This window comes from Periplaneta americana, chromosome 11 (assembly GCF_040183065.1).
Source record: "Periplaneta americana isolate PAMFEO1 chromosome 11, P.americana_PAMFEO1_priV1, whole genome shotgun sequence".
Classification (NCBI taxonomy): domain Eukaryota; kingdom Metazoa; phylum Arthropoda; class Insecta; order Blattodea; family Blattidae; genus Periplaneta; species Periplaneta americana.
The window spans coordinates 23,734,457-23,747,088 of record NC_091127.1 but is presented as its reverse complement, the minus strand read 5'-3'; the positions used below and the strand labels follow the sequence as shown (position 1 = coordinate 23,747,088).

General features: G+C 33.0%; 1 protein-coding gene across 2 annotated transcripts in view; it reads left to right on the top strand.

Moving 5' to 3' along the window:
- Gyf (GIGYF family protein Gyf) overlaps positions 1–1,768 on the top strand; it is a 96,675-nt gene extending 94,907 nt beyond the window's left edge. The window contains exon 24 of one of the 2 annotated variants that reach the window (XM_069839153.1): positions 318–1,768. In XM_069839153.1, coding sequence (XP_069695254.1) covers positions 318–443 — 126 coding nt within the window. In that variant the 3' untranslated portion in view covers positions 444–1,768. The remainder of the gene's footprint in view (positions 1–317) is intronic. The other variant, XM_069839154.1, reaches the window with a different exon arrangement.
- Positions 1,769–12,632: the final 10,864 nt, after the last annotated feature.

Here is a 12,632-nt window from a genome sequence, read left to right as displayed (position 1 = left end):
CAACACACAACCCAATTTCAGAACACACACACTCTTTGACTCTACATTACACTACACAAACACACCCCCACAGGAAAAAAAACAAAAGGCGCCAAGACCAGCAACAGCCAGTTCTGAAGAAGGCCCACAACAGACCAAAACATGTTAACCAGGTACGATAGAATTTAACACGAGAAAGACATATAATGCATATTCCAAAAGAATATGTTTTGGAGAGAAGGAAAATGGCTTCAATCTCTCCAGAACGATGTAGGAAAAGTCATGATAAATTTGTAACTGCTTCACTCATGTCACTTTTTACTTCCTGTAATTTCCAGGGCAAAGGCAAGAAGGCAAAGAAGAGTAAGATGTTTCGAGTCGATAACCGCATCCTGGGCTTCAATGTGACCGCAGCACAGGACCGAATCAACGTAGGGGATCGCGACTATGGCGAGGGAATGTGAGTGGCACACCAGTACGATCGTCAAGGAGGTCCAGTACACAGGGGGAGCTGTCATTCACACAACAGAGACTCCTTGTAGTATGAATCTGTGAGTACAATGAGAGGGTCGTGTGTGATACTGCGAGAGCAAGAGAAAGCAACCTTCAGCCACGTTTTAAAAAGAGATATTTTGTAATTATTTTGTGTGCAGTATTTCTGGCTTATATGTTTCTTTTTGTTCATATCTTCACACATTGAATGCGGCCTTAGAGAACGTTGCACCCATAAGTGAACTAGTGTAACACATTTCATCCTGCCTGCAGAAAACTTGATAGTGATTATTGTCGTGGAAACAGAACTCAAAATCTGTTTCGTTATGACAGGAGAGATAGTGAGGCAGAACGTTCTTTTGATTTTTCTCAGATAATCAAATTAACAAGTTGTAACATATAAACAAACATACTGTAAATTGAAAAATATTTCCCTTTCCATCCGTTTTAGCATTCCTGAAATTTTTAGCAGTTTGACCTCCATAAAAAAAAAAAAAGAAGTAATATTTTTAATGGTAGTATTGTTACCATGCCATGTTTATACAGTGTCACTTGTTACTGTTGGAAATGATTTGAGTGAACTCTTTATTCAATTGATTGGTACAAATATGTGGTTTGCATTGTCGTACTTTATGTAACAAGATTTGCTCTGGAATTGTGTGGAAGAATTCAAAGTTAACTCTATGGTTTATTTATTTTTTTTGGTACTCTTTGCACATAAGCTATAGAATAGTAAGTTATTACACTGACACATGATGTGACTACAAAATGAAAACTGAATTGTATTAAAATGAAGTGGCATTGTGTAAGCATGGCTGTTGTGCGAGATATCGAGGTAGCACAAGCAGACGGTGCTCTTCTGTGCATTTCTACTTAGTGTTTCATTACTTGCTCTGATCTTTGTGCCGTTTTGCTGAAATACTGAACACAGCAGATATGTAATTGATTTAAAGAAGTGTTATTTAAACATAGCAAGCCTTACTAAGAGAGAGCCTTTTATAGGTTTAGCAGACTACGGTTATACAGTACATTTGGAAATAATTTAACATAAAACATTACTTTTGTACCTTGTACATAGTTGTATGATATTGCAGCGTTGTAATAATAACTAGGAGGATGATGATGCAGGAGTTTTGTTATTGTTGTTTACTTTTCCTCCGTCGGAGATGGTGGGGGGCCTGTAAATATTTTCAGATCATGATTCTTGGTTGTTATGAGTTATCCTTAAAAAAAAAAAAAAATGAAAAGAAAAAATAACTTGACTATTGATGTCTGACCTTTTTAGCTACTTCCCAATGCACCAGTAAGTAAAACATCTGTGACTATCAACTAAATCAATTCAACAGTTTGCAGCAAAGATAGTTTGGCGTAATTTTTATGTCTTAATATATATATATATATATATATATATATATATATATATATATATATGTATATAAGACATGTTTAATTTTACATGTTCTATAGATTTATTCATATGTTATAAAAGCTAATTCTGTGCACATACATTTGAAAATTACGATCTGGGAGCCATTTCAAATGTGAAACATCGTATATGTTTCAGTTATTTTTTATTATATATCTTCATTATTTCATAATGTATAAGTACATTCTCAATGGATATATATTGTTTTTCTGCTTAATCCAAATGTAGAATTAAATCTTCAATGGCAATATTGAGATTGTGGGCATATTGTACTGACAGTTCACTTCCAGTTTGTTAATCCTGCTAAGAGAAAACATTCACATTTGACTAGACGCCTTCACTTCTAGTGTTATATAGAGCATTCCAGCGATAAGTACCGGTTTATTCTTCAGCTGCTGGACAGCACGGTGCTTGAGCGACCGCTGTTAACCAGACCCTTAAACTCACAGCGCTTCACCAAATTAAAACTTACATGCATACTTACTAACGATAATATGTTGTATTTAACATTAATTATTATATATTATATTAATTACAGAATTTTGTACTCACTCTCATGACAGTAGCTGCTGGAAGTTTTTTATTATTACAGTAGAACCTCTATTATCCGTGGTAATGAAGGAGATGGACTGAACGGTTGATCGAAAAAATCGGATAATCTGTACAATGAAAGATTTTGTAATTTCCTCCGTGGTCTTGTATTTAACTCTCTATGTAGTGGATCAGAAATTCACTAATTTAAGTCTGGTTGTCAACGACAGGTTTTTAAGAGGCAAGGAAGCCCTTTGTAATGACTGTCTCAAGAAAGATAGGAATAAAGGAGGTCTCATGTTGTAGATTTACATACTGTATTTGCTCGCGTAATTTGCGCACTTATTAATTAACTTTGGCCACTGAAAAATTGGGGTGCGTAAAATATACGGATTTTTCAAATAAAAGGTCCTGTTCTGAGTTTATCTCAATTAGTATATGTATAGGTAAGTATTTACGGTAGGGCTAATTTTCTATACCGGTAACTTGTCTCTACCAAGGACAAGCATTGTTAAAGTAGCGGGACTTTGGTGTTTCTTTCTGAAGCAGGTACTTCAGTTGCTGGTGAATGACCTACGATGGACTGTAGGGAAGGAAAATCCCTACTGCACTGAAAAAAAATATGTACGTAATCCCTACTACGCTGAGAAAAATGTGTGTGCAAAATACACGGAGCAAAAATAAAGTTCAAAATAATCCCTTAAAAATTAGCATGCGCAAAATACGCGAGGGCGCAAATTACGCGAGCAAATACAGTAATATTTTACACTTTTTTCCTTGTTTTTTTTTATTAAATCGCACAGTTGTAACTCCAATCTTGTATTGTGATGCCAGATGAGCCACAGTTTCTCTTTCTCAAACCATTCAATTATTTCCATTTTTTTCGATATGTAGCACAACACGTTTTTTGTTATCATCTGTGGAAGACATTTTATATACAAGTTATATTTATAGAATGGCAATTTGACCGGTAGACAATGTTGTGTAACGATAAAGGCTTGTAATAAGACTCTCTAGCAAAAACATGTAGAATCTACTTGCACAAAACAGCACTTCATATAAGTTATTTATTTCTGAAGAAAAAGAAGCGCAAGAAACAGACAGTCGGATAATCCGCCAATCGGTTAATAGGGTGACGGATAATCGGGGTTCTACTGTATTTTATTTATTTATATACATTAAAAAACTATTATATACGTAAAACAGAAATTAAAGAATTTACTCCCATATGAGCAAACGCTCATTTTCGTGAGAAGTGTTGAACATTTTGCGCTATACAGAATTCACATCGCTATAAAAAACCATCGTTCATGTTCATAAGCTCCACTGCACTGATTTGTCTTATTGCGTCACAAATGTTATCTTTCAGTTGTCAATTGTGTGAAGATTATTTGCATACACTTTGTTTTTAGTGTTCCCCATAAATAAAAATCTAACGGTATTATATCTGGGATACGAGCTGGCCATTACCCTCTATTGATAATTCTCCACCCAAAGATACGGCTGAATTCTGTCATAGACGCATTGGCAGTATGAGCAGTTGCATTATCCTGTTGAAAATACCCAGAATGTGAATGATGGCTTTTTATGGCTATGTGAACTCTGTGTAGCGCAAATGGTCAAGACTTCCAGCAGCTATTGTCAAATTCTGTAATTAATATAACATATAATAATTAATGTTAAATACAACATATTATGGTTAGTAAATATGGATGTAAGTTTTAATTCGGTGAAGTGCTGTGAGTTTAAGGGCCCAGTAGATGACAGTCGCTCAAGCACCATGCTGCCCAGCCGAAGAATAAACCAATACTTATCGCTGGAATGCTCTGTAGTACTTTACTAGCTGATAGTCACGGCAGAAATGAAGAATCGGTAATGATCACAGTACTATAGGATGATCTTCTTGTATTTGCTGTGATGCTTACACGCACCTTATCAATACTTAGAGAGATTGATGTCTGAAAAATGCAGGGAGAGGGAAATGAATAGAATTATTCTTCAAGTTGCCAGGCAATGACAGTGTAGACTAATATGTGCAAGGACCTAGGTTCGAATCTCTGTATCTTTTCAAATTATTTTCTAGTGATCAGCCATTTTTTTTTGTCTTTAAACAATTTTTTCGCGTGTGCCAAGCTATGAATCTTGTTGGTTGATGTAAACAGGAATTATATACAAACATACGTGAAATTCAGTAAAAGGATACCAATATCATATTAATGTAAAAAGAAAGAAGTATTGAACAATAAAAAATAAAGCAAAAAGAAAGTAAGTATGGATTCCTGATCGCTGGCAAACAGTCTGCAACTGGTGTGCAGTCAAGAAACCTCACTACAACATTCTAAAACATACTTCTTGTCTGACTGCCTATGCGTAAACAAGTGTGTTTTGAATTTAATTATCTGACTCTGCTATTTTGATATTCCTACAAGAAAGAGTTCTTCAAAGTCCTGGAAAATTGGATAGAGATGACTTGCTCTGATCTGGCACAGATTATATATCACCTTTCTGATAAACTAATAGATTGCCCACCAGTTTAAGGATTATTTCTTTATTGTGTTATTATAAAAAGTATTCCAGTATGCATGGGAGAGAGATGGGTTATGTATGGAACATTACTTTGCCCATATGTTTATAAAGGATGTGCCTACACATTTTAGAAATAGCAAAGCTTTAGAGAGAAAAAAAGATGTGGTGCATGTATTTTGTAATTACTCTTCGTATTTTGGACACAAGTCTTACTTCACTGATAAAGCAGTGGCAGGTTTTGGAGATGATTTCTGGGATCCACCCTTCCTACGAAAATAATTGAGTGCAGGAGAAGAAAGATGAAAATTAATATTATGAGGAAATTGTATGACATTGCATAGAATTCTGCAGTATATACAGAATTGTCGCTAATGATGAAAGTACATTTCTTCAGTCGTGTTTAAGAAAGCTGTACATGGAAAGAAAGATGAAGGTATAGTTACAAGCTGACGAGGTGGCATGTGACATATGAAGAGCAGAGGGTATTCCTTTTATCTTAATTGTGAAGCACGGACAGATGTGACTTCGTACACAGACATGTGTATATCACCCAAACATATTGGTGCATTTTCATTCAGTAACCTGCTCTTATTGTGAGTGTGTTAAGTGCTAAGTCTTTATTTTTTTTATGCGTAATAGTATTATCTCTTTGCTGAGTAGGTTACCTTTCCTCATTGCCCACGCACCTCAACCTACAGGTCACTCATAAATGACATTCCTGATATTGGCCTTTTTCTCAGCTTGTAGCAATAATAGTAAAACCAGGAGAAATATATATGGATCCAGTAGAGTAGTTTGTTAGGTTGGCCAGTGTATTTTTTTCTCTGGTGTGTCTCAAAATGTTAGCAATGATAAAAGATCATTTTTCAGTCATGTTTAGGAAAACTATAAGGGGAAGAAAGATGAAAGCACTAATGAAAGCAGGAGAAAAATATGAGGACCCAGTAAAGTATTTTGTTAGGTTGGGCGGTGTATTTTGTTCTCTGGTATGTCTCAAAATATCAGTAATACTGAGAGATCATTCTTCAGTTGTGTTTAGGGAAACTGTAGAGAGAAAGAAAAATGAAAGCACTAATGAAATCAGCAGAAATATATGAGTATCCAGTAGATATTTTTTTTTTAGGTTGGTCAGTGTATTTTATTGTTCTCTGGTGTGGCTCAAAATATCAGTAATGATGAAAGATCATTCTTCAGCCATGTTTAGAAAAACTCTACAGGGAAAGAAAGATGAAAGCACTAATTAAATCAGGAGAAATATCTGAGTATCCAGCAGAGAATTTTTTTAGGTTGTACAGTGTATTTTGTTGTCTCAAAATATCAGTAATGATTGAAGATCATTCTTCAGTAATGTTAAGAAAACTGTACAGTGTGTCTCAAAATATCAGTAATGATGAAAGATCATTCTTCACTAATGTTAGGAAAACTGTACATGTGTCTCAAAATATCAGTAATGATGAAAGATCATTCTTCAGCCATGTTTAGGAAAACTGTACAGGGAAAGAAAGATGAAAGCACTAACGAAATCAAGAGAAATATATGAGGATCCAGTAGAGCATTTTATTAGATTGGCCAGTGTATTTTGTTGTTTGGTGTGTCTCAAAATATCAGTAATGATGAAAGATCATTCTTCAGTAATGTTAGGAAAACTGTACAGGGAAAGAAAGATGAAAGCGCTAACAAAATCAGGAGAAATATATGAGGATCCAGTAGAATATTTTGTTAGGTTGGCCAGTGTATTTTGTTATTCTCTGGTGTGTGTCAAAATATCAGTAATTATGAAAGATCATTCTTCAGTCATGTTTAGGAAAACTCTACAGAGAAAAAAGATGAAAGCACTAACGAAATCAAGAGAAATATATGAGGATCCAGTAGAGAATTTTTTTGGATTTGCCAGTGTATTTTGTTGTCTCATAATATCAGTACTGATGAAAGATCATTCTTCAGCCATGTTTAGGAAAACTGTACAGGGAAAGAAAGATAGAAGCACTAACGAAATCAAGAGAAATATATGAGGATCCAGTAGAGAATTTTTTTGGATTTGCCAGTGTATTTTGTTGTCTCATAATATCAGTACTGATGAAAGATCATTCTTCAGCCATGTTTAGGAAAACTGTTCAGGGAAAGAAAGATAGAAGCACTAACGAAATCAGGAGAAATATCTGAGTATCCAGCAGAGAACTTTTTTTAGGTTGGCCAGTGTATTTTGCTGTCTCAAAATATCAGTAATGATGAAAGATCATTCTTCAGTAATGTTTAGGAAAACTGTACAGGGAAAGAAAGATGAAAGCGCTAACAAAATCAGGAGAAATATAAGAGGATCCAGTAGAGTATTCATTAGATTGGCCAGTATATTTTGTTGCTTGGTGTGTCTCAAAATATCAGTAATGATGAAAGATCATTCTTCAGTAATGTTAGGAAAACTGTACAGGGAAAGAAAGATGAAAACGCTAACAAAATCAGGAGAAATATATGAGGATCCAGTAGAATATTTTGTTAGGTAGTCCAGTGTATTTTGTTATTTTCTGGTGTGTCTCAAAATATTAGTAATTATGAAAGATCATTCTTCAGTCATGTTTAGGAAAACTGTACAGGGAAAGAAAGATAAAAACACTAATGAAACTAGGGAAATAGACGAGGATCCAGTGCAGTATTTTCTTAGGTTGGCCAATGTATTTTATTGCATAGAATTCTGGGTGAGTCCCAAAATATCAGTAATGATGAAAGATGATTCTTCAGTCATTGTTAGGAAAACTCTATAGGGTAAGAAAGATGAAATTATTAGTGAAATCAAGAGAATTATATGAGGATCCAAGTACGGTATTTTGTTAGATTGGCCGATGTATTTTGTGGCTTAAATTTCTGTGATGTGTCTCAAAATGTCACTACATTTCTTCATGCATGGTTAGGAAAACTCTAAAGGGAAATAAAAATGATGAAGGTTCTAGTGAAACCAAATTGACTATCTTGTCTTGTTGGCTATACTGGGTAATTGTGACAGTTAATTTTCTTTTCTCTGCGGGTGTCTTTTTTCGTAGTTTAAGGACGGTAATCTTTTTTCAGTGTAATTTTTTTTACATTTGTCGGCATTACTTTTAAATTCTTATTAGTAAATAACAATATGACATTTATCAATAAATTGTCTTTTGAATTCTCTGCATCTATACATTAAGTACTTCGAGTTCAGTTAAAAGAAATGTTTACTTATAATTAATACCCATCAGAAGAAAGTATTTTTTCTAGAACCATGTTTTGTCATAGTTCATCTTTATCTCCATCACTTTTCGATTTACTTTCTTCTTTTAATTCCTATAAATAAGGTAAGTATACTGTATGTCCCTATTATGCATGAGTTGTTCTCTGAAATTCCAATTTTTTTTTTTATCCGTCAGTTGTCACTTGTCGCTTCCATTTTCTGTAATTAAGCTCCTCATGGCTATACTTCATGAACTGACACTGTCATAAAGGTACAGAATGTCATGTCTTAATATCATCTAAATCTTTTCTGTGAATTCTTTATCTTATGTGCAATATAGATTATGGAAATCTCATTCATGTCTGTGTTAATTTCATTTTATTATGCAGATATTTAACTATTGAAACAGACCAGTACAGATGAATTTGTATTCATTTGTTCATGCATATGAGTGGACTTGTATTAGTTTGTCGTTATTTTACACAATAGCTAATCAAACAAAAGTATTTAAAAAACTGAGCTAAACCATTTTTGCTGCAACCTCTTCTTTCCAAAAGAGAAAAATGTATGCTGTTCACGAAAACATAAAGTGTGTCCCATAAATATAAAAATGAAAACATGTATCTTTACCCAAGCAGTTAGTGATCTGTTATTAGAGGTGAAATAATAATACTTCACCGCACTCCATACCTTATAAAGTGCTGGATTTCCGAGCCCACATTTTTTCATCACACACTGGTAGTGGTAACTTTTTAGCCATCTACTTTTCTTTATTATTTGTTCTTGCAATAACCATCGTGAGGTCTCCAGAGGAAAGAATGAGTAAACAGATTGTTAAATGACATCCAAAAGGAAAAAAAGGGTTAGGTAGATTGGAATTAAAAGATTTTGTTGAGTTTTGAGTATTTCAGAATTTTTAAATTTCGTAATTATCATTGTAAGAGTGCTTAAATAGGAGAAACTAATGTTTTATTGCTAATTTATCACGAAAATTCTGATGTTGGTAAATTAATAACAATAATAATGACAGTAGACAGTAGGGGGTCCCATGTTATATCAAAGAACCTTGTTTCTGAGAATTAGAGAATTTCATACAAACTTTACTAGCCATTTTTCTCACATGTCAAAATTCAATTCTACTAATCTAACTCTTGCCTATCAGCCTAACATGGGGTAATGGATTCCACATTACCGGTGCTCCCACTTAAAGGAATTCATTACTTCCAGACTAGCGGAGTTCATAAACATTTTGAAAGATTACTGTATTTGGGCAAACCAGCGTACATTTCAAACCCGTTAGTTATGACACAAATATGTCCTAATTAATACTCAAATTGTTTAATAAGCACTGACTAATGTTTTACAACAAAGCATTTTTCAAGAAATTATACAGACAGTTAGTAAAATGCAAAAAGGCTATATAAATTTAGCTATGACCTACAACTTAATGTTGTGGGTTTAGATAACTGCAGATTTCTCATAAGAGTATACAATCAAAGGAAGTGTGTTGAAAAATATGAACAGCTGGAAAGGAGTGAACATAACCATTGTTCATCAAATAATGTACTGGATTTTATACAGTTAAGTTGTGTTTTCTTGAAGACACTGTAAATTTGTATTTTTTGTTCTTCCTTTTCCTTTCTCGCTTTCTTTGTAGCTCCGTGTAAAATTACATCACAGGATATATTTAAAGAAATTGAAGTTGATGAACTTGACGTCTTTGAAACCCATGCTTCATTTTCATCACAGCACATTTTTCTCTACCATACCAACAGAAATAACATACACATTACAGACATTGAGCAAATAGACTTTGAGTATTACTTCTGAAACTATGGGACTCGAGATATAAATACACAATTATGCTTTTGTATATTGGACAATTGATACCTCATATATTTATGCATACAAGAAAAGTAGACTCAACATTTATGCTGCCTATTTTTTTTTTCAGCCCGCAATTTTACAATCTTCCTATGGATTTTGAATGTTTAAATTCTCTCCCTTTGTAATATAAGATGCATTTATACAGATGGCAGAATTGTTTTCCGGTGCTGTGTTTCTAACACCGTAGTTTCTCTTGTCTTTCACATCTAAAAGTCTGAGTGGTCTGTGAGTACATGCAGTTGTGTGTATTGTGTGCATCAGCCCCTCTGGACCATGCTGCCTCTGGATTGAGTCTTTTTATCCCAGTTTGCGGAGAAAAAGTAAAATTAAATCATTTATAGCAATTATAGTTTAATTAAAGAAATAAAAAAGGATAATATTTAATACATAATTATGAATGTTCTTTAAATAACTGGAATTATGCGTGAATATTTGTTTTAGAAAGTGTTGGTTGCCAAAAATGTAATTTCCAGTTTGTCATCTGTGATATTGAAGAAATAAAGATCCTGTAAACTTCGATAACTTGTAGAATTGTTTTGTTTTCTTTTAATTTTTTGGTATTTCTTAGTCATATCGGTCTGGGTAGCGCAGTCGGTATAGCGCTGGCCTTCTGTGCTCGAGATTGTGGGTTCGATCCCGTCCCAGGTCGATGGCATTTAAGGGGAGTTGGTCATTATCGCATGCAAAATAATGGTAAAAATAGCCTATCTTCAAACAGTCATAAATATAATACTATTTATCAGAGGTCTTTCATTTTTGTTAGCTATGTGTGTATACATATTAAGCTTTAAAGTGAAAAAGAATGCTTACTCTAGAATAAATCTTTATCCTTAAATTAATTTTTTAAATTAAGCACAATTTTTTTTTTTATAAATTCACTACATGTCTGTGATTAGGTACACTCTATTCACTTATTATAGCACATATTGAATTGAAAATTTGACCAGTTATTGCTAATAGATACTAAAACATACCCTACTAAAATTATTCATGTATCTGTAATATTATGAGTATAGGGCTTATAGCAATCATCACCATCAATAAATTAAAAAAAAAATTGACGAAGATTAGTATAAGCCCTATGCCCATAGGCCTAATATTACAGATATTTTAATAATTTTAGTAGAGTATGTTTTAGTATCTGTTAGCAGTAAGTGGCCAAAATTTTAATTCAATGTGTGCTAGGATAAGTGAATAGAGTGAACCTAATCACAGGTATGTAGTGAATTTATATAAAAAATATGTTTAAATTCAAAAATTAATTTAAGGGTAAGATTTACACTAGATTAACCATTCTTCTTTCATTTTAAAGCTTAATGTGTATATATATATATCACTAAAAAAAATGAAAGAGCTGTGATATATAGTATTACATTTATGACTGCTTGAAGATAGGCTATTCTTATCATCACTTTGCATGCAATAACGTCCAATTCCCCTTAAGGGTATATGTACATGAACGACCACAAATATTATCAGAAAATGCAGGCTCTAAATTTCTAAAATTTTATAAGGAAATGAACTCACAATTGGACAAAAATTACAAGGTACCACAACAAGACTTATTAGAAATTAAATATTTGATAAAAATATAAAAAAGGTTGCTAATAATATTTTTTAGAATTCACTTTTTACTTTACATTAAATTTTCCAAAATTTTAAAATTTTCACTCATATTATTTCATAACTCCACAACCATTAAAGATAGAATTCTGAAATTTTGTACTGTGATTTAACATGCATTTATGCATAAGGTAGACTACAATAATGCCCATTTCTTTGAAAATAGAAAAATTAGGTCACATAACATTATGTGAATTTTAATATATTTTATATAGGACAAATATAAAATTAATTGTATTAAAATAAACAACTCTACATGTCTGAGAGTAGTCTACTTTTCAGAAATAAGTGTTTACTACATGCAGGAAAAATATTTAAAATGTCGGAGAGATCACAACAACTTTATGGTTACCAAATGATGTAACTGCAGATTTTTTTTTCATACTTCGATAAAACTGGTTTGAAAAATATTATTAGTAACCGTTTGTATAGTTTTATCAGATATTTAAGTTCTAATAAGTCTTGTTGTGGTACCTTGTAATTTTTGTCCAATTGTGAGTTCATTTTCTTATAAAATTTTGGAAATTTAGAGCCTGCATTATCTGATAATATTAAATAATTTTGTGGTCATTCACGTACATATACCCTTAAGTGTGCTTAAATGCGAAAGGCTCATGTCATTAAATTTATTGGCATGCAAAGCAACTCCTGCGGGACAAAATTTCCAGCACATCGGCGATGCTGATATAACCTTGGCAGTTGCGAGCATTGTTAAATAGACCATAATTTTTTTTTTCTTTTCCTTAGTCTTATGCTGACAGTTGATGTCTCTAGCATTTTGAAACTCGATATTTAGAATCATGTTACTCAAAACCTCGAAGTCACGTTGGATACATTGTGTTTGGCTTGAGCAATATGACTCTGAGGATGAATTTGTTGTGAAATTTCGGATAAATCAAATCTTAGTACAGAATTAGAAAACCCAAAAATCTACAACTAATCACCTAAAAATCTGAATCTCATAATTGAAATGTT